The sequence below is a fragment of the Camelus dromedarius genome, chromosome 18 (assembly GCF_036321535.1).
Source record: "Camelus dromedarius isolate mCamDro1 chromosome 18, mCamDro1.pat, whole genome shotgun sequence".
In the NCBI taxonomy this organism is placed as follows: Eukaryota; Metazoa; Chordata; class Mammalia; order Artiodactyla; family Camelidae; genus Camelus; species Camelus dromedarius.
Window position 1 is genome coordinate 42,263,562 of NC_087453.1, and position 23,038 is coordinate 42,286,599.

At 46.4% G+C, this 23,038-nt stretch overlaps 1 protein-coding gene across 9 annotated transcripts in view; it reads right to left on the reverse strand.

The window, feature by feature from the left end:
• The window catches only part of KIF16B (kinesin family member 16B), a 244,002-nt gene that overhangs the window by 100,138 nt on the left and 120,826 nt on the right, over positions 1 to 23,038 (reverse strand). For all 9 annotated transcript variants that reach the window (XM_064475898.1, XM_064475897.1, XM_064475900.1 and 6 more), the window contains exons 15-17: positions 21,485 to 21,622; positions 6,383 to 6,465; positions 4,938 to 5,026 (exon numbers count right to left, since the gene is read on the reverse strand). In XM_064475898.1, the coding sequence (XP_064331968.1) occupies positions 4,938 to 5,026; positions 6,383 to 6,465; positions 21,485 to 21,622 (310 nt within the window). The remainder of the gene's footprint in view (positions 1 to 4,937; positions 5,027 to 6,382; positions 6,466 to 21,484; positions 21,623 to 23,038) is intronic.

Genomic DNA, 23,038 nt, shown 5'->3' on the forward strand with positions numbered 1-23,038 from the left:
TCCCAATACGCCCCTGGAGCTGATCTCAGTGTGGAGAAAGACTCCTTCTGGAAGTCTCTGGGTTTCTAAACGAGCCAACACATGACAAGGCCTGGCTACAGGAAGGGCATCCCTTCCGAGGCACATCTGCTCTCCTCCCGCGGGACCTCGGCCCTGGATCACACGCTCCCTGGCCTTCGCGCCCAGCGGGCTCACGTGCCTGTGTGCGTTCTCCTGGGCAGAGAAAACACTGCCCTGACGCTGACGGGCCGACTGCACACAGCAGACCCTCGGCAAACACGCTCTGCTCTACTGAAGCACCTCAGTCCTATGTTTCCATCTTGAGAAACGAACATGCTCTTGTGTCCTGGGAGTCGATTTAAGTAACAATTATTTAGTTCATCCAAGTATTGAACTTACTTTGTTCAGTTTTCTTCCTGTTTATCGTGTGGTGCTTCGTTTAGCCCAAGGGCATGTACACCTGTAACATCAAAAAAGGTGCGAACAGCACGGCTTAGCCGCATCCGGCTTGTTTCCCGAGAGGCTGGAGCAGATCACTCTGCAAGGCGTCTGCTGCCCATAAACCAGAGGAGGCAACTTTTCTCCAGTTATGTTCTAATTCATGGGTAATCATTCTCCACAGCAGGTGGCAAGTTGAAAGGGGCTGAAGGCAGGGAGGATGAAGGTCTGACGAAGTGTTAGGTCATTTGCATTTGAATTTGTACAAATGAGTACTGCTCGGGTAGCAGATACGAAATGCATCTGCCAGGTGGACAGGGTGCGTGGTGGTATCCGAGGCACCTAGAACCGTCTCCTTAGGCGGCTGCAGGCTGTTTCCTGTCGAAGTCTCTGCCCACCTGGGCCCAAGCCTTCCCTTCACCATGAGGGGCTCCCTGAGTTTTGCTTGAGGATCCGGAACCTGACTGTGAGGTTATCCAACTGCTGCAGTGTCACCTGGGAACTGACCCGTGCCACGCAGAAACGTTCCTTCGCATCAAATGCTATTTTCCACCATTTGGAACATCCATGTCCAGTGGAATCAGCAAAAACCTTCCCCTGAAGGACTCATGTATCTCACTAAAATTTCATTCTTAATCTGTTTGCTAAACATTTACCAAGCACATTACATGACAGAACACAGAAGTTAGTAAGAGGAGCCTCTGACAGTGAAGATTTCCCATCTAATATTAGGAAAGACACTCACACGGTGTTTTTTTTTTAAAGCTTTCAAAAAGTCAACATTGATTACTTTGAAAATGTTCAAGACTTTAAAAACGTCCAAAGGCCTAAAGATACCCAGGTTTCAGATAAGGTTACATGCAGGCACTGCCTTTAGGTTTCTCCGTCGCTAAAGCCTGAATTTCAAACTGTTCAGTGCTATACTCTCATGATCCCTCCACCTGGGGAGTGCTGAATGCCTCTGGTTTTTGGCACACTTTATCAAAAGTTACCGCTCCAACAGTGATGAGAAAAACAAAGGCGGTAGTGATCACTGTCACCAAAACGAGAACGTTACCATCCAGAGAGAAAGTCACCATAGCAATGGCAAAAGTCAAAATGGTTAATCCAGTAAAGAATCCAAAGAATCATTGCAGAATCCATGTGAGCACTTTACCTGGGTTACTCTCTGCAACCAGGTCTGCTGACTATTAACCTGAGGTGCTGAGATCATGAGCCGGTTCGGTACTAAATGCAGCTCTGAACGCAGAGACTGAACTTGCCCCCAGCCACCGGCCCAACTCAGTGCTCTCGTGGCCCCCACCTCAGGAGCAGCTGCACCATCTGCCCGAGGACTTAACCCTGATGCCTGGGACCCCGCCTCGGTCCTCTGATGCTCCACCTCCATGGTTACCAGCCAGACCCAAGCCACTGCCACCTCCCACCTGGACTTCGAGCTTGGAGATGAACCCAAGCAAGCCCTCTCTGTACCCAGCAAGGGCTGAGCCAGCCACACGGCACAGAAGCGGCTTTCTCAATGGCCTCTGGCTTTTATGCTGCATTCTCCAAATGACACACACCCTAGTATTTACAGGACATTTGTCTTCTGTTTCCTCTACTGCTTAAAAACCTCAAATGGTTTCCCAGCACTTTTAGGAAACAGTCAAACTCCTTCTGGTGGCCTCCAAGGCCCCCAGCCGCCCACCTCACCTCTGCCCACTCCTGCAGCTCAACTCCATCTGCCCTGGACTCTCCCCATGACTCAGTCGGATGCCACTACGCTTGCTTCTGGAACACTCTCCACTCTCACCTTCCCCGCTGCACAAGCGTCATCCTCCCTCCACTCAGGTCTTAGTTTAAATGTCCCCTCCTCAGGGAGCCCTCCCTGATCACGCCATCCAATTCCACCTAAGCCATTTTATTTTCATTTCATGTTCATTTTCTGCCTATCTTTGTAAATTACCTGTGATCGCTTCTCTCGAGCAGCAAGCTGCAAACCGACCCCAGGTCCTGTTGGTAGCTGTGCCCCTGTGGGGAGAACCAGGGAGGCTTCCCAGGAGGCGCTCAGAAAGGGCTTGCTGACAGATGCGGGTACATTGCAAAGAAGAGGAAATCGGGGTGACAGGACTGGAGCCCTGACAGTGAGGAAGGGACATTTATTTCTGACTGGAGGGAGGAGAGTTGGGAACAGCGTTGGGGGAGATGGCATGTACTACACTTTGAGGAGATTCATGCCGGGCCCTGGAACACGCAAATGAAAAGCCCCAAGGGAGCTGGTGGGGCGGGTTGGGGGGGTCCCCAGGACATGGGAGGGCAGGGCTGGGAGGAGGACGCAGTCAACGGGGGCTGAGTGATGTGGTGAAGGGCTGGGATCTGAGGTTTCAGACCACAGAAAATCAATGAAAAGTCTTGGGGATGAAACTAGTACACTCTGACCTACATTGTGCAGACACAGAGAAAAACTGTTTTAACTTCAAAACCAGCCAGTGACAGAAAACAGCAGGACTGTGGAGAGACTACACGTTCTCCTGTGTTCAGAGGACTGAAAAGAAGGCCTGAGGTCCCCTCTGTAAACACCAGGGAAAGAGGGGCCCACAGGTGGTGACCCTGGGTCTCAGAGGACAGGCTGAATGCAGACCCCTTGCTGGTTCTCAGAGGCACTAAGCAGCCACAGAACATTCCCAAGTGTTTTCACAGTAGAAGCCACCACCGTCAAGGACACCGAAGCAGGGACCCGGATTCCAGGACTGGAACTGGGTTTCGAGCGGGGAGATGAAGCCAAGCAAGCCCCCTCCACACCCGGCAAAGGCTGAACCAGCCACACAGCACGAGCAGGTGAGGATGTGCGATTTCAGGTGACGTTAACCCTGAAGACCTGCGTGTTACATTAAGCCTGCATAAAGCGAGCATACGAATGAGTCAGTCTCCGTCATGCTTAAAGGAGGAAGGTCAAACTACCAGAAGGGCTTAAAGACCTATGATGAAACGTGCCTCCTGGAAGTACCAATAACCCGGTTGTTCTGAGACTGTTCTCCCGTGTCAGGGGCCTCACCAGTCACCACGGCTGAGTCCAGGCAGATTTATTCAACGGGCACAACTCTTCTCAGTGACCGTGTAATAAGATGGAAAGGCTTCACGAGTGGTGCAGGGAAAGGCTGACCCAGGGAGGAACGTGCTTGCATGTGCTCCCAGAAGGTCTGGGAGGAGGAGGCGCACAAGAGCCTGCAGCCATGGGGGTGCGCTCCCCGGGCAGGAGGCCCCTCTACGAGCAGACACAGGGCAGGGCGGTCACGTAGCGGGCAAGGGAAGGGTGCGCTCTGCACCCGCTGCCTTCCGCTCATGACGGGCAATGATGGGCATGTGCTCCCACGTGGCACACTTCCAACTGGTCCATCTGGGGACGGCCTTCCAAGGTCAGTCAGGCTAGGGATCCAGAAATGGGATCAATGGCCCCTCCAAGTTGCAAACTCCTACAGGAGTGAAGAAATTCCCTGCAGGCACGGTGCTTTCCACAAACCAGAGTCCTGACCTGAGCGGAGGGAGGGAAGGTGCAGCCTTGGGGAGAAGTGCTGAGCCAGGGGTCATGGGCGATGTCACTGGCCTCTGGTCTGAAGCCACTGCCCAAGTGGAGGAGGGCAGGTGGTCATTGGTGGGGAGTCAGACAGACCTGGACACACACCGCAGCTCTGCCCACAAAGCCGAGGTGGGCAGACCTACAACGATTCTCTACACGTGAAACTGAGAAAAAGTCAACGTGAGAAATTCTAGGAGAGGCGCTTGGTGCCGCGCCTGCGCACAGTGACTACGAAACAGACACCAGCTCTGATTCTTTCACTCAGCTAGCAATCTACCGCCACTGTGTCACAGGAGGTTCTCCTTGTGGGAAAGAGACAATCACAGGACTTCACTAAACGAGAAAGGACCCCAGAATCCTTTCATCCAGTTCCCCGTTTGGGGGCACTTTCATTATCATTTCACGAGTGAAACCACAAAGGGCCTGAGCAGCTCTGCCGGCCGCAAGGTCACCTGCCACAAGTCCCTTTAAAACACTACCGCTGTCCTCAGTGGTCCCCTAGCACCTGCAAGTACTGCACATAGCTTCCTGGGATCCAAAGCCCTGCGAGGCAGTGTTGTCTCTGCTATTACACTAAGTTTAGGACATGAAACGAAAGCGCCTACCTAAGCCGAAGGGACTGTGCACTGAGCACTCAAAGTGCCGACTCTGACAGCCCTGCAGGTGAGAATGAGGCTGAACAACCCTTATCCGTGCCTGCCCGCTGTTCAGCGGAGACCCAGGATGCGTCCTCCCATTTGAGTCGTGACTGTAACTAAGTAAAAGGATGTGCAGACAGCGAGGGGTGGAAAGGAAGCTGGAAAATGATGACAGCTGATCTGACAGCGAGTCCTAACTGCAGAAGTTTTATTTTTACCTTATTTTTTTTTTAAGTGACTTTAATGGAGTCGCAACAAAGACCACCAGGGCAACAATCACAGGGAAGGGCGCGCCGCTGTCCACTCACCCTGGGTTGTACAACATGATGGCGGAGAGGTTCTCACAGGACTTGGAGAGGTCGGTCATGGACAGGCTGAGGGAGGACAGGAGGCCACTCTACGAGCAGACACAGGGCAGGGCGGTTACGTCGCAGGCAAGGGAAGGCTGCACTCTGCACCCGCTGCCTTCCGCTCATGACGGGCAATGAGGGGCGTGTGCTCCCGAGTGGCACACTTCCAACTGGTCCATCTGGGGACGGCCCGCCAAGGACAGTCAGGCTAGGGATCCACCTGGAGCCCAAGCCCCACACTAAGCACCACTGGGGCCCAGCATGCTCGGACAGGAACCACAGTCCTGTCGGTCCCCTGATTAGGCTGCTGCGTTCAGGGGAGGGAAAGGCTCATGGCATCTTTGCCATCCCCTGCTCCCCGGCAGGTATGGTACCCTGGCAGCAGCAGCCCACACACTTGCTGAGGGGATGCAGATGCGGATGCAGAGGGAGGAGAAGGGAGACGAAAATAGCCAGAGCTGGACCTGTCCACAGAAAGCCAGTGGCAAATGTGTTTTCTTCCTTCTCTGTCTCTGCAACTGTGTCCCAGAAAGGGCCCCAGGGAGACCCTGGCTGAACAGGTAAGAGGCTTCACTGGCTGGGAATGGCAGCCTAGAGAAGGTGGGCTTCGTGACTTTCTCGTTAGTTCCCATCTAAGGTGCTGCGTAACTCAGGGTGAAGGGCAAACCCTTCTGGGTCAGCAGGCCAGGGCGGCAGCCCCAGCTCCCCACTTGCTGGCTATGGAACAGGTGAGTCTCAGTTTCTCATCTGGAGCCCCTGTGACGTGGGGGTAATGATGGCCTCAGTAGAGATAAAGTGGTCCACGTGGGAGTGCTGCTCATGGCCATACCAGCCATGACTATGACCGTCCTCGGTCTAAGGACAGCCCTGGGTCCCTAGACAGACTTCTCCTCCTCTCTCTGGTCCTCTGCCCACCTCCCCCATCCAGCACTTGAAGTGCCCTCTGGATGGTCCAGCCAATCAAGCTGGAGTCACCCCCTCTCTGCTTCACACCCCAATCAAAAATCCAATTTACTGAAAATGAAAATAAAAAATGAGCAAACTTTGAGATGACAGTGATTCTGATACTGGGTTAACTCCCAAAACAGATGCTTGTAAGTGGAAGTCAGTCTCCACTTAATGGAAAATGATGTCCATCTCCACTGCGGGGGATGAAGGGCTGAGGAGGAGGGTCCAGAATGAGTGTTTCTCCTTCTGCTCTGGCTTTTACCTGCCACCCGACTTCCTCAGGCCATCGCCCACTGGGAAGCAAACCCCTAGAATCAATTCAGGCTGCAGGGCTTTTCAGGTGGTTAGGGCTCCAGTAAGTCACGCTGCTGGCGTAGAGTGGAGATCCCCCGGCCCAGCCTCCCGCCTCCCTGCTCCAGAGCACAGTTGGTGCCTGGAGGCCCCATGCTACTCACCTTCCTCTTCTCCCTGAGCTTGGCGGCCTCCTTTGGGTGGTTAAAGCGAAACATGTTGGTCCTCCCCAGGAGTATGACAGCACCTAAGAACACACAAAACCGCCATGAGTTTCGGCGAGCAGCCTGGTCGGTCGGCAACATCCTCACGTGGGATTCTACAGCTGAAGTGTAATTTCCAGTGTCCTGTAAAACAACACAATAAAGGAAAGCTTTAGTCGCAAAAGTCTGCTTACATAAGCCAATTTTAAATCTTCAAATGCTTTTACTTTTATAGCCAAGTGTCGCGATACTTCTGTTGCCCAGGGCAGAAGTGATGGGTCTGAACATTACAATATCGTATGAGATTTAAAACTTACTACACCGATAATTATTTTGATTGTTGAGAAGAAAAACAGAAATCAGTTCTCCAAAGAGATGCTGGAATATCAAGAAAAGAAAAGCATAAGGTCACCAATTTAGGGAACGTTTATTAATGTTGATAAAAGTAGAAACCTCAAAGGAAAGTACTTTCAAAAGAAAACATGGTGAAACCCCAGAGTACAGGTCACTATTACCAAAATCTCCCTCAGAACTCGACAGGGAGAAAAGTGTGCACATGTCATGTCTACTTCCATGTAAAAACGCTGCTTCTTGTTAAAAACCCTGTTAAAATGTAGGTGGCCACACTGGACAGACAAGAATGGTTCCTTTTGATTGACAAGTGTTCTGCTTATTCAGAAAACGATTACAAGGGGCAAGAGAATTGAGTGTAAATGCCCCAGGGTAACAAAATCACCAGCTGGGGAGAGAAATCTCAGCTTGATTGAGCAAATACATGCTTCCTAAGGCCGGAGCCGTCCGAAGCTGGCACGGATGTCGCAGGAGGCACTGAGCCCCTTGTCCCTGGGGGGATTTAAGAGATTCAGACTCTTAGCTGGTCCCATTGACAACTGAGAGTCTGCCAGGCCTCAGAACAGGCCCCCATGTTCAATCTTTGCCCTGAAAAATTATGCAACTGATTTGGGAAGGTAAGACCCTCGTACTGCAAGTCACCCATGAAGCATCTAAGTGCGGAGTGAGGGTACTGTAGGTGGGGACAGGCTCTGGCACCGAGGACCTGAGCTGGGTCTCACAGGACAGTAGAGGACAAGAGAGGTGCCCCATGTGAGGGTGACCGTGGGGAGGGTCTGAGCCTTAGACAGGAGATGAGCCTCCTGACTCTGGAGAAAGGAGAGAGTCAAGTCCAGCCAAAATGCAGGACATCTGAAGACTCCATATTGGATAGATGAGGCCAAAACAGACCGTGAAGCCTTGGCAGCTGGGATAAAGGATCTGCAACAAAGCTCAGAAAGACTGGTGACCAAAGAGAAATTCCAGCTCGTGGATATCCTGGGCGTCCTGTGCAAATCTCAAAAACAAAACCATTAGCTGTGAACACTTAAAAATCTATAGTTTTCACAAAGAAGTCTGAGTTTCTGGCTTCACTTCAAAAATGAGAAGCTCCGGGATAAGTAGATCTGTGCTGTCACTGGGCTGCTGGCGGCCGCCCCTTGTGGGCAGGACCCGGGACCTCTCGCTGACCACAGGCCCCAGCCTCCCACTCAGGGACTGTCTCCCCCTGGACCCTGCAGCTAACGTCATTGCCCCAGACAGCTCCTCCCGGGCCTCACACCGGCAGACCTGCCTGCCTATTCGACACACTGTCTCAGATTCTCGTTTCAAATGCAATTATGGTTAAAGCCTATCAGGTTTAGATCATAACCACAGGGAGCGACTGAAGGGTTGTTCAGTAGAAATGGAGTCACTGTGAGCAGGAGGACACAGTTCTAGGAGACTCGGAAGGGCAGCAGTGGGTGTGATCCACACTACAACCTGCTTGTCCCCGGTGTGTAACACTGCGTCTGTGTATTTTCCAGTTATGGAAAGGTACCCTTACTACAATGAAGAAAGGTGTTTCCCACGCCTTTTATGACTAGGACTCAAAACTGTGTGCCGCACAGAAAGTCAGAAACTAAACAGCCACGTCCAGGACATATGTGAATTTAATGCTCTTAAAGTGACAATAGAGATTAATAAGGCAATCTCATCAGAGGGGTTAATTACATCAAATCCAATTCTTTTTTCCCCTGTTAATCAAGTGCCCAGCCATGCAAGTTGAAAATTGCCAAAATATGTTAATGGAAAAATAGAATAGTATTTCAGAGACCTAATTCATATCTCATTAAATCACTGAAAATAATCTTGCCACTCATGTGTTTGCACAAAATACACATATCAAGTCACCAGTGCTTCCCTCCAGATCTTAAATTCTCTCTCATTACGAATGACTCCTTGATCTGAGGTTTAATGTGATTAATCAGAGCAGATGGACTTTCTATGATGCACTTAATTTGTCATTTTTAAAGAACATCTAAACCTCCTTGAGATACATGATGGCATCTTTGAGATTACTGAGCGCTCGTTCAGTCCTTGAGGCCAGACAAATTCCAGACGGTCTTAAAGGGAGATGGAGGGGAAATGGCAAGATGGAAGGGTAGACAAAGGCTCTTGTTAACAAAAAAAGGCCTTTGGTCAATCTCTGAATGAAACCACGAATGCTAGTTCCACTGGAGATTTTCTACTTTTGATATTTCAGGTACCCTGAAAAACACGTAAACATTTCTGGTGATTTCTAAGGAGTGCAGTGATAATGATCATGAATATCACTGTTAATGACCATCCTCAAATTTTATGTGAGATTTTCTAAATTCTGACTACTGCGCAAATAAACCTACTTTTTTTTTTTTAACTAAATGTTGTCATTTGAATATTTCTGAGGTGAAGGTGTTGGAATTATTTCGTTCTGGGTTACAACTAAGAGGAACAAACACAACAACCATTCCCAAATCTGCGTGGTCCATGGTAACATAAGCTTACAGGCCAGAAACAGGGGGCCCCTTGCAATTCTGCCTCGGGGCTCCACATTCTGAAATTAATCATGCTTTAGAAAGGCCCTCCTCAGCCCACTGCCCCCCCCCATACAGACAGGATGCAACACACTGTCAAACCACGCCCGCTGGAAGTTTTAGACACAGCAGCCAGGAAAGCAAAGTTCTGTCTGTAAACACATCATTTTCCCAAATAGCATTGCATGGGAGGTCGGGATGAAGGAGGGCTCTTTTTTCATTTCCTAATTCAAGCAAAAAAAAAAAAAAAAAAAAAAAGTGCATTCTGTGTGACAATTCTTCTGATTTAGTCTTTAAAATATTTATTAAAATAAGTTATGGCAATGGCATCACTTGGGGGACCTGCTGAAGTCTGATTTCCACTAACCGACGCCAGTACTTAACAGATCACACAATGTGTTCCAGGGCCGTGGACTCTCATGACACTGGCTTTTAAGACACTTGAAATGTAGTAATTGTTCTTTATCTCAGAAATGGCTTTGGGTAGCGAGGTGGGGAAGATTTGAGATCTGACACGGTGCTTGTGGTGGGTGAGAAAGTTTCACAGGGATTCTACTGGATGCAAACACGTCACGTGGCTTGCGGCGGACAGCTGGAATGGACGAGTGACAAACACTTGGCCTCACAGGCAGCCAGCAGGTGTCCGTACCAAAGCACAGATCCTCTGGACCTCCAGTGAGGACCTGTGATCCCTTACCAAAGAGCCACAGAGGCCTCTCCTTTTCAATGTTTATAGTTCAAATGTGGATTTACAATTTCCTGCTCTAGATAAATCACTTAAACCTTTGTTTACCTTTGGCAAAGTGAAAATTGCAAACTTAGATTCTGGGACCCTGGAACAGAAAGAAAATTGATTTTCAGTCTTCTTTATTGAGATTTGCAGTCAAATAACCCCCAAGAATTATTTGTCCAACTGCACACACCACAGGCTTGAGCATGGAGCTTTATAAAATTTCAAGATGCCCCGTCCCATCTGCAAAGAAGTTTTTAGACGTGCGGGTGTCTAGGTGTGAGATGAGGGATGAGAGAGAGAGATGCATTTTTCTTCTTAAAGCCTCAGGGAAGATACAAAAGAGTAAATGGAGCAGGTCTGATCCTTCAGAAAGAAAATGGAAAAAGTATATGAAATAATTAGGGGATGATTCCATATAGTAGGCAATAAAATGTTAAATTCTAAGGTATTGAATGGAAAGCATTATTAACTATCAAACTATAAGTACCTCTAAATACACAGGGGACTGGGTCCAGGATGCCAAAATCCCAGATGCTCCAGTCCCTTTTATAAAATGGCCTGGTATTTGCATATAAACTACCCACGTCCTCCCCTGTACTTTAAATCATCTCTAGATTACTTATAATACCTAATACACTGTAAATGCTATGTAAATAGTTGCCAAAGCACAGAAAATTCAAGTTTTATAGTTTTTGGAACTTTCTGGAATTTTTTCCCGGAGTATTTCCAACCTCCTAGTGGTTGGTTGAATCCACTAGGATGCAGAACCCGCAGGTGCAGAGGGCTGACTGCAATTTTCTTTCCATTCACACCTAGTCGTTCATCTTCTTCGTTGCCAACAATACTCCTTATTCTGCTGGTAACGATCTCAACTATTCACGTGCTCCAAGTTGTCAATATTCCAAAGTTCCTTCCAAAATGCCTCCCTCCTCCTGTCTTCCTAAATACCAACAGTCTCCTAGCTTCATCACCCCCCTTCTCTACTGCGCGCCTCCAGGCCGCCCTTGGCCGTCCAGGCCGGGCTGTCCTTCACCTCCGCGACCACGTGACGTCTCCCGAGTGGTGCGCACCCTGCACGGGAAATCCCTGCCGCCAGTCTGGGAACCCGGGCGCTACAAACGCGTCACGATTCTGCAGCCAGGGCTACTTGGTCTCCCGCCGCTTCTGCCCCCTACCTCACCCGCTCTCCAGTCTACAGATAATTCTTCACTAAACACTTTGGTCGAAGTACACCTGAGTCACTTTCTCACCGTGGACCATTATGACAAATTCACTTACTCACTTTGGAATCCAGCTGCGGGTAAATCTCTCCTTGGTCACCTTGGTCAGCAGTCTAAAGCCACCTAGGGGACAAGTCCTGGTCCCGCCTGAGGTGGAGCAGCGCCCTCCCCAGCCTCTCCCTGTGAGCGTAGCTACGGCCAAGGGCCTGACGGGTCACCTGCAGCGGGCACTCGAGGGCCCTGAAAAGAACAGAAGCAGGTGGACTGAAGGAGACCAGCACCTAAAGCAGCACTGAACCCATGAGGAATTTCCCACTGCCTTCCCCTAGCGGCCCCAGCTTCATCTGGGAGGAAACCCAAAGTCGGCATCAGTGCAAAAGAGAGAAGTCCAGGAGCAGCCCCCTAGCTCGGGGCCAGGAGGGAGAGGGGCCAGCAGCAGCGGCAGCAGCAGGGCCCACAGGGGCCCGCCCCCAGGAGGGAGGGGCGAGTCTCTGTCCAATCACAGGAGCTGTGGGCCCAGGAGGGTGGGGCGGACCCTGGTTGCTTTATTTTTCCTCTCTGACGCCCTCACCACTTGGCCCCGGACATGGGCACTAGCACAGGAGGAACACGAAGGAATAATATAAGTAAAGCTTCAGATTTCTAGCAGTGGGGGGCGAGGCGGCGGGTAGAACAGGAAAGATCCAAGAAACCAGGAAGTACCTGGGAGGTGGCATGGAGGGCAAAGCTCATCAGGAAAGCGACCTCATGGAATTGTTTAGGAACTCCCGGGCCACCCCCAACTCTGCAGGCACGGAGCTGACCACTGACAGCTCCCTGAGAGTTTAAAAACGGGATGAAAAGACCACTGCTAAGCTTCCAGGCTGCCCACTGGATGGCACACACCCGGGATGGACTGCAAAGGCTTTGAAAACCAAATAGGCATTGGAGCCAGAATCATGACCCATAGAGACTGGTTCTCACTTACAGTCTAAATCCAACCGGGTCAACTGCCTGCTAAAACAAGCAAGCAAAAAATCAACACTTCCCAGAGGATTCAAACAAGACCCAGAGTCTTACAACACAATATAAAAATGTCCAAAATATAATTCAGTATTACTCAGCATATAAAGAACTAGAAAAACCTCAACTTGCATGGCAAAAACCAAACAAGTGATGCTAATGCTCAGATCACAAAATTTTAAATCAGCTATTATAAGTGTTCAAACAATTTATCCGATAGGGAGCCCGGAAAACCGTGTGTGTCGATGGGGAGGGTGGGGATCACAGGAGAATACCTAGATGAAACAAGATAAGCAAAATGTTAATAATTATTGAAATTGGGTGATGGGTAATGAAGGTTAGTTAAAATATTCTCTATTTTGTGTATGTTTGAAAACTCCATAATTAAAAAAAAAATTCAGTTTTCTATATCAAATGACTTAGAAATAAAAAGGATGTGCCTTAAAAAAAAAAAGTTCAAACTCGGGTGAACACTCTTGGAAGGTAAGTAATTTCAACAAAGAAATAAAGGATATGAAGAAGAATCAAATATTCCAACTGAAAATTACAAAAACCAAAATTAAAAAACTCATTGTTTGATTGATTCAGTGGCAGAATGGAGATGACAAAGTAAAAAAAAAAAAGAAAAATCAGTGAATGTGAGGACAGATCAACTGAAATTATCTCATCTGAAAAGCAAAGAGGGGGAGGGTACAGCTCTAGCGGCAGAGTGCGTGCCCAGCAGGCAGGAGGCCTTGAGTTCAATCCCCAGTACCTCTGTTAAATAAATAAATAAACCTAATTACCTCCCCCACAAAAAAGAAAAGAAAAGCAAAAAGAAAAAAGTTTGCCGGAAGATGAAAATAATTAAACAGAGCCTCAGACTCTGTGGGACAACACTACAATAATTAACACTCATGTAACAGGGTCCCAGACAGAGTGTGATGCAGAAAAACAATATTTAAAAAAATAATGGCTGAGAACTTCTCAAATCTGGAGAAAGACAGAAACCCACAGATGCAAGAAGCTTGTTAAACATCAAACAGGTAAACTCCAAGAAATCTACACCAAGTCACACAGTGAAGCCACCCTAAGGGGGTGTCCAGCTGAAAATGAAACTTAAAAAGGAGTGAGTGATCATGATAAATAGATGTGATGATTCAAACAAGAGAAGAAGGGAGTTAAAGAAATGGACAAAGGGTTGTCTCCTGCACCAAAGTCTGGGCAAGACTTCATGACTAGCCTTGGTCCTCATACTAAAGTGTGCATCAGAATCTCCTGCAGGAAAAAGGAGCCCTCCTACACTGCTGGTGGGAATGTAAGCTGGCGCAGCCATCATGGAGGGCAGCCTGGAGATTCCTCAAAAAACTAAAAACAGACTTACCCTATGATCCAGCAATCACACTCCTGGGCACATTATCTGGAGAAAATTATAATTTGAAAAGACACGTGCACCCCAGTGTTCACAGCAGCACTATTTACAATAGCCAAGACATGGAAACAGCCTAAATGTCCATCTACAGATGACTGGAGAAAGAAGATATGGTTTATTCATACAATGGAATATTATTCAGCCTTAAAAAAAGAATGAAATCATGCCATCTGCAGCAACATGGACGGACCCAGAGATGATCATATTAAATGAAGTAATACAGAGAAAGACAAATACCATGATGTCACTTATATGTGGAATCTAAAAAAAAAAAATGATACTCGTCTTATTTACAAAACAGAAACAGACTCACAGACATAGAAAACAAACTGTGGTTACCAAAGGGGAAAGGGTGGGGAGGAAAAAATTAGGAATCTGGGATTAACAGATACACATTACTATATATAAAACAGATAACCAAAAAGCACCTACTATATTGCACAGGGAACTATACTCAATTTCTTGTAAAAACATATAATGGAAACGAATCTGAAAAAAACATATGTATGTATACATGTAACTGAATCACTTTGTTGTATACCTGAATCTAACATTGTAAATCAACTACACTTTAATTATAAAAAAATTTTTTTGAACTCTCCTGCAGGACTTATAAAAAAAAAATCATCCAGACTGCTGGACCCACTCCCAGATTTTTTGATTCCACAGGTCAAGGATGGGGCCTGGGAATCTGCATTTTGAAAAGCTACCAGGCGATGTTGATCTTGCTGAGCTGGGGACACACTCTAAGAACCACTGGCTTTGGGTACAGTCTTTAAAACAGGTGGGGATCTGCTCCTCAAAAGTTCCTGCTGAATGAATCAGCCACGTGCAAGTAACAGGTGTCAGATCTGCAGGCCTCACACCTGCGGAAGAAATCTAATGAGTGCTCAAGGACAAAGACAGGTGAGTCACATGGGAGGTGAGACACAGATCTGCTGGCTCTTTGTAACATGTAAAAGGTCTTGTCTGTTCACTAGACATCTTGGCTAAACTGCTCAAAAATTTACCTTCCTTTCTAGTTCCACTAAAATTCTTTTTAATTTGTCACTGCACAACTCATAGCAGGCCTTCGGCAGATGAAAGTTTAATCAAAGGCTCTCAGCTCCACTCCCTAGACAATCACCTGTTCCCTCTAAGAGCTTGCATAGATGCAAATATATTTTGGCACTCGAGCGTGATGCGCTCAAGTGCACCTGCGCGCCGACTCCCCAGGTGGAGGTTCTGCAGCCCTTCTCACAGGACAGAGGAACGTCAGTGGCTCTGACAAACCAGCAGGACCAAAGGAGGCCACTGCTATGAACGGAAAAATTAATGAGAGTTGACAACTATCAGCTTTAAAGTAATATATTACAGAAAAAATAAGAAAAAATACTAATACTAAATTAAATACTAATAATTAAAATAAGAGAGAATAGTTTCTGGCCATTCTAAGGCCAAGGTTGAAATTTTTCATTATAACCTATCTGATTTTTTCGTACATTTCATAGTAAATACAGGAGAAAAAAAGAAAAAAAGAAAAATCTCAGGTCTGAGACTCTACCAAACATAGCTCAAGGCTTACGGACTGGACACCGAGGTCAATGCAAAGACCTCCTCATTCTGTGGGATCGTGGGAGTGAGGGAAAGGACACCTCAGAGAACACACCACTGAAGGGCACACAAAGATGCGAGGCCGCGTATCCTAGAAGAACCCACAAACGAGGAGAAAGCCTTCGCAGGCAGGGCCTTGGGCAACACATGTTACAGACGTCGTCACGTTTAATGCTCACAGGACCAGCAGATGGTTTTCTTTTTAGTGACGTTAATCAGATGGAAACACTGCCGTCACTTAAGGCAGAGGAAGTACCATTTATGCAATCTGAAAGGAGTGAGGAAGTTAACTGATACAGGTAAAAAATTTCCCCTGCAATGGAGACAGTCTGCTAAGCACAGCTAAATCTCCTATTAGTTGACACTCACAAGTGTCTTAAGTGATCTTTATAAGGAAGTGGTAATTACTACACGTGCTTTTCAATGACACAGCCTAACACATACATTTCCAAATGAAGTCTAATTTACTAATGGAAGGAAACCTTTAAATACCAAGTATCAGCAATCTACTAGAAGTTGGTGGTAAAAAGTTAGGATTCCTAGGTGAACCAGGAATCCAGTTAAACGTGGTGTTAATATGGTTAGATCTTATTACATTATAGTATCTGCATTCTCTGTGCTTGATAACTTTATTAAAAAATCATTTCATGGGTAAAAGCCAAAGCAGTTTGTGGAGTATGAGTATGCTTGCTTCCCTGTTATTATTATGTACATATACCTTTTTAATTTAATTTAATTAAGTACATATAACTTTTTTTTTGGTTTACTCTTTTTTTTTCCTTTAAAAAATAAAAATCTTACAGATACAGCTGAATATCCTTTTGCCTGATCAAGCCCCTCCCCACTTCTCCAACAGTTAACACTATTCTAATGTAGGCATGTTTGAGTCCCATTCACTTTTTTTTTTTTTAATTTTTACTACTTGTATTTGTAACAATAAACAATATAACAGATTATATTGTGTTTAAAAAACACGCTCCAGTTCTCATTTTAATACTCAAAAATTAAGAAAGTGGTGAACTCTAAACCTCAATTTCTGAAGAACTGTCCATGTTTTTCCTTTGATGGAATCTTTTGGTCTTAAAGTGCATAGATCAAAAAAAAAAAAAAGTTACCATCTTGCTCTCTCACGTAGTGTCTTGAAACACAAAGCCAGCTTACATCTCACTGCCCCAAGACCCGCTAATGACACTTCTACTCAGTGTACCGTGTTTTAGTGCTTTAGCATTTCCATGTCGATTTCATTAGCATTGACACTGCGGAAGCTGTCGGCCGCACAGCAGAATTCCGAAGGAACGCAAGCCCATCAGGTCTGAAAACCAGGGCACCGAGGTAATAAGACACGTAAGAGTGCCCTGCAGGGAAAGACCAGGCTGACAATTAACCTTCAATGCCAATTAGCACTACTACTTTCTTAGGACAAGTCATAGCTCCAATATGAAGATCAAAAATTTAGTTCCAGCCATCTCTAACTTGAATAGGCATATTTTTTTCTAATGGACTTCAAAAGTTTAAGATTAAAAAAAAAAAAGTTGATAAAAAATACTGCATGGGAGATAGACTTATTATTTACTTACCTTGCCCCAATCCATAAGAGAATTAGAGACATAATCATAGCCACATAAGTACATGGCAATGGAATGATAAGCAATTTCTCTAAACTAAACAAATAAGGTAGTAATTTTTGAAGGGAGATGGAAGGATAACCCCAATATTAAATTCCAAGTGGCTCCCATATTAAACAATATACACTGTAAAAGTTCCTTGTTCAGTCTGTAGTGTGGATTTCTGAACTTGTTACTGAAGGCAAGTTCCTGTGCCCGCCACGCCATAAGGCCAAAGTGAAACATGAGTTTGGAGCAGAGAAAGGTTTACTGCAGGGCCGAGCAAGGAGGACGGGGTGGCTTATGCTCAGGAAAACCCCAAACTCCCCGAAGGGTTTCAGCAAAGCATATTTAAAGGCCAGGTGAGGAATGGGGGTTGCAGGCATGTGATCAGCTTGTGCAAAGTCTCTGGTTGATGTGGAGGTAACAGGGCGGTCAACACTACCAACCCCCAGGCGCCAGAATGTCTGGGGGCTACGGGCTCTCGATCCTCATGTGGCTAATTTCTTCCCTTTAGTGGTGGTTTTTAGCATCTGAAAACTCAGGAAATAAACATGAGATACTATGATCTGGGTCCTTCGGAAAGGAGCTGCAGCAGAGGACATGGGGGAGGGGTCTGACCCTGGAAGGGCCCCACAGGGTCCTGCTCGGTTACAAACTCACATTCTCACAAAAACATCACACACAGAACAGCTTCCAAGCAAATCCACAAGAGCCTATTTAACCCATAACAGGGCAGGAGCCACGGTCACTGGAATCCACCTGGCAGCCTTCTTGGCGTCCAGGCGCCAGGACGGTGGTGGTGTAAGTTCCGGAAGCTCCAGAGAAACAAGGCTGGCAGGGAAGGCACAGAGGAAACAGTTCGATGGCTGGGCCACAACGCAGGGGAGCAGCAGCCGAAGTCAACTCTGGGGGCTACTTGGGGTCCCAGCACTGCTTATGCCCGAGAATGCCTCAAAGTAATCCCAACTGTAACTCCTTCTGAAACTTTCTGTGAGGGGCTCCACTAACACAGCAGGCTGCATGTGAGGTGTCTGGAAGAACAACACACAAGACTGGGAAGCCCTGGGGTCCAGACACTGCATTCTTTGGGCCTCACTTCCCCATGTGGTTTTAAATCGATCTCCTCAAAGGCTCTCTGTGCTCGTAATAGTCAAAATAGATTATTATATAGAATATATAAGAAAGGTTTTTTCTTTTCTATTTTTGAGCAGGTCATGTATATAGCCCTGTTCAGAATTTCATATACACGAATAAACACAATTCACCAAGCACATAAATTAAAAGCCTTCAAAGTTTTACAGCAGGAAATAGATGAAGACTCAAACACAAGGGGCATACTAACTAAACAGAAGTCCCAAGATGAAAATATGTATTTTAAAAAATGAAAACAAGTCAAATGAAATTAGAATCTAATTTCTCAAAGGATATTTTAGCTTGACAAAATGAGTCTAAAATTTCTTTGAAAAAAGTTAATAGGCATGAATAGCAAAAACCACTCAGATAAGGATGGCAATTAAAGTATATTCCAACACAACAAGTGTTAAAACTGTGAGATACTGGGTCTAAAAATACAGAACAAAGTAAAGCCAAGATATAGATACAGTACTTTGGGCTACTTTTTTCTTTTCTTGAAGGGGAGGGGAAGTAATCAGGTTTATTTATCATTATTGTATCTTTTTTTTAATGGCGGTCCTGGGGATTGAACCCAGGACCTTGTGCATGCTAAGCACACCCTCCCACTGATCTATACCCTCCCCCTTGTGTGACTTCTTAATTTTTTTGGTAAAGTAAGTTTCTTCAAAAGGGAGGACAGACAGGTGGTCTGGCTGTGGTCCAAAACCAGTGACATACTTCATTTGTGGGGTCATGTGTCAACTGTGTACCCTCCAGTTACACCTGTTGTTCATGCAAGTCTATGTGTTCTCAGCCAGAGACTGCACTGAAGAGCCTTACATAGTGAACTCTTGTCTGTCAGTCAATTATGGTGACTTTCTGGGCTCAGGGCAGAGACACCTTCTCACCATGATTAGCACTGGTGCCTGGCAAGAACCAGATTCCTCACCCCTTACTGCCAGGGCTGTTATCCTGGCTACAAAAAACAAAAAAAAAAACAAAAAAAAAACAGGAAATGCTGCTTTGGTAATGATCACTGGGTGCTCACTGTTTCCTGGGCTGGTCACCTACTACTGCTGACCTCTGACCTTCCTGGCCAGCTCCAGGGCACCAGATGTCTCCCAAGCTCAACTAACCTTGAGACTGAAAAATACTAAGAGTAAAAAGCTGATGGAGAGACCCGTGGGTGGATGGGTGGATGACTGGAGATGGGTGCACGGGTGGGTACTCCATCCGCTGCTTTTAGAATCTCTTTGATGGATTCTGTGAATGTCCCACAATGATCCCACTGGTCCAGACTACCTGTCCTTCGTTTCTGAGATAACTCCTTGGAACTGATTTCTGGTATGACTTCATCAACACACATAAACCACGTGCTTTCCAGTCCCCATCTGACAAATTCCTATGTCACAGCAGATATGGCATTACAGTATGTAACCATGAAAAACTGTAATTATAAAAAATACACATACTATACCCAAAAGGGCTTAAGATATAATGTCAACTTCTCTCTTTCCTTCCTTCTTGCACAGCTCAGTACAAAAGCCATCACACAGGGCTGAGCACAGTAAGCATCAGCTTGTGAACAGAAGGAAGTCTTGGCGTGGGGTGAGGAAGGTGTCTGCACCAGGAGAAGGGTGAGGGCGATGGTGGCCCGGCATGGGGTGTCACAGCCTGAGCTGGAAGAAGAGGGTCCCTGAACGAGGAAGGCGCAGAAGTGACAGGGTACTGGTTACATAATGGGAATCAAGTTTATCACTGTCAGAACAGGGGCTACAGATAAGAAAAGGGAGAAAACTAGAAAGAACTCAAAGGAACTGGGTTAGAATTAGAAGTATTGCTGTGAACTCCTAGTTAGCACTACAGATTGTGAAATACAGGTATGTCAATATACCAATATAAACAGACACAGAAATAGCGTTGTAAATGTGGTTTGCACACACACGCGCATTTCCCTAACTCTGTTAACCGACAGGGCCTGTGAGCAGCAACACTTCAACAGCAGTCGAGTGCCCAGGTCTTGGTTTCTAAATCCCATTCCCACTAAAAGGAAGCAGGGTTCCTTGGAGAACTGGCTGGTTCCAGAAAAGGACTGGATGAGCCTGGAATATCTTGTTGTGTCAGAAAGTAAGGAAGTGGTAACAGATGATAGGGACAAGCCAAAAGAACACAAAACCCAACTTGAAGGAATTCCCACTGGGACAATTTGGTCATCAAAACAAGTAATGATAGAAATGGACCAAAAGGTACCAAACAGAATAGCAAGACATGTGATGCCATCCATTTAAATAAATGAATGAATAAATAACCGGCAAGAAGAGAAAGCTCTTTCTTGCAGTAAAAAGCCAACTAACAAGGGTAGAAGGAAGAAAATCGCCATGTGTCAGCCATCAGAGTAATAATTACATCAGCTCCCCCCACCCCCACCAAGGGAAACCAATGGATTCTAAAACCAGCGGGTGAAAGTATGATACAGAATGGCATATTTACGATCCCAAAGTGCCTTTGCAATATTCTCTTTAAAGAAAGGGGTGAGAGATTAACTTCAGAGAGAAGAAGCCTTGCACGCTCCTCCTGAAGGGAATAATTACAACGAGCATCCTCGGTCATGGGACAAACAGAAACCACGGACCAGGACATGAGAAAAACAAAGCATCAGTTCTCTGGCATTACTGTCAAAAATAGTGCTAGTCTACTCACGAGGAAGCAGCAGATAAATTCTACGTTTATGTAGAAGAACATTCCACAATGTATCTGACCAGCAGTTTTCAAAACTGCCACAGTCACAAAAGTCAAGGAAAGATCAAGGAACATTTCCAGACTGAAGGAGACTAGAGACATGGCCAAAAATGCAACACGATGCCGGACTGAATAACGGACACTGTTGGGACAAACGGCCAAACTTGAAGGGGGTCTGAGAATCTGCTGGTAGGAATGCACCTGGTACTTCCTTAACTTGGATGGTCACGTTGGCATTCCGTCGGAGAATGCCACTGTTTGAAGGAAACACACAGAACTACTCAGGGGATATAGGAGCATCAACAGTTCCAAATATCCTGAAATGAAAAAGTTCTTGCAAATTTTCTACAATACTGAAACAATTTCAAAAGAAAAAAGAATATGATACCAGATCCTGTATGTATAATTATTCATAAAAAGGATGTAAATAAAGTAATCAAATTAATAAAAGAAGCCACTGTGTTAAGGTTTTGTATTTGAAGGTCACTTTTTTCACTTAAATTCCTTTAAAGTCATATTTCCGTAACAGCAATAGCTTTCAAGCTACTACATATATGTTTAATTTAACAAGACAACAGGCATTTTATAAAGAAGTCCTCCCGCAAAACAGAAGAGAACACAGCCTCATGAAGCCAACAGTCTTTGTCCTTCTTACAACAACCAGCAGTTCATCCTAAGAGGCACATGTTCCCCCGTTACCGAGCCAACTTGTTTCCTAGAAACAACATATACAAGGAATCCCAAACCAAAAGCCCAGTACCTTGATTTAGGTGTGTGGCCTCCATGATCTGAACACCATTCACAGAGCACTGGGACCCACTCAAGGGGATCAGGGTCACCGTTCCCCCGACATTTTCAAAGATACAGTGCTCACTCTCCAAGTCGAGGCCATGAAGAACTGAGATGGAAAAAAAGAGAAAGAAAACATTTCATTTGGTATCTAGAGCAATAATCCCCAACCTCTATTTATGTTGAATAGTCCTCCTTTCCCATACAAAACTGCAAGGTGAACATATTTCAGGAGTTCGTGGTGTCAACTGAGAGTCCTGCCCCTTGAATGTTACTCCATGGGTCTGGACGTCACCTGTACAGGGAAAAACGTTCTGGCGTGTTCATTTGTTTCATCTTCAGGGAGAAAAGAGTTGAGTAACTTATCTTAACTGAATACCACTGAGTCACTCTGTTTGAGGCTGAATAAATTTCCTCCACCAGCCACCCCAAGGTCACAGTACAGTGGAGGGGACAAAAGGGCCCATGGCCCAAGGACTCATGACTCCACACTGATGGACACTGCATTCCAGGGGCACAAACCCAAGGTGAACGTGGCTGGGCTTGGATCCTGGGAGGCCAAGGAAATGTCCAGAAGCTGCATCAGGCCGGTCCTGAGAGAGTCTGACCTCCGCAGGCCTCTGAGAGCTTGCGGCTAAGGGGCCCTGCTCCCAGGTGACTGTTCTGAGCTGTTCTTGTTTGATGAACGGCCAGGCACGGATATGAACGCCGGTCAAACACACCCACATGATCTCCGGCACAGCTCCTGGCTGGCTTCTCAGAAGCGCCAGCCAAGCAGCTCCCACTGTTCCTCAGGGAACTGCAGACGGAGCTTGTGTGTTCAGAGAAAACACGTGCTCTTAGCATTTACCACCTTTCATAACAAGCCCAAAGGTCAAACACGATCATTTAACGATGAGAAGAGAAGGCCTGGTGCCTAGTTCTACCCAAAGCCAGCTGAACCTAAGGACTTTAGGGAACTGGTTTTCAGTTCTCCCAGCTTCACAATAAATAGCAAATACCCGTGGGGATATGTGAGCATTGGCTTGATTAACAGCTTACATTTGGCAAGAAGGCTGGTTCATCACCAGCCCCCAAACAAACCAACCAACCAAGTTCATGCCGTATAGCACAGGGAACTAACTCCAGTATCTTGTAGTAACTTAGTGTGAAAAAGGATATGAAAACAAATATATGTATGTTCATGTATGACTGAAGCATTGTGCTGCACACCAGAAACTGACACAACATTGTAAACTGATTACGCTTCAATAAACACACACACCCCACCCAAAAAAAAAAAACAGCTGAGAAGATACAATTCTTCCCCTGGCAATCCCCACCTTGTCCCCGCTCAAACACATACACGCACATGCACACACTCTCTGTCACCACTGCATGGATTCCCTAAGTCATGCTTAAAGCCTGGCAAGACCTCACCAGGCGCAGGGGCTGAATCACCGGTAACTGCACCTCACAAAGGCTTCGGGGAAACCCAGGAAGTTGTGCTCCATACATGTGCGAGCTGTGTGTTCGGGTGTGTGTG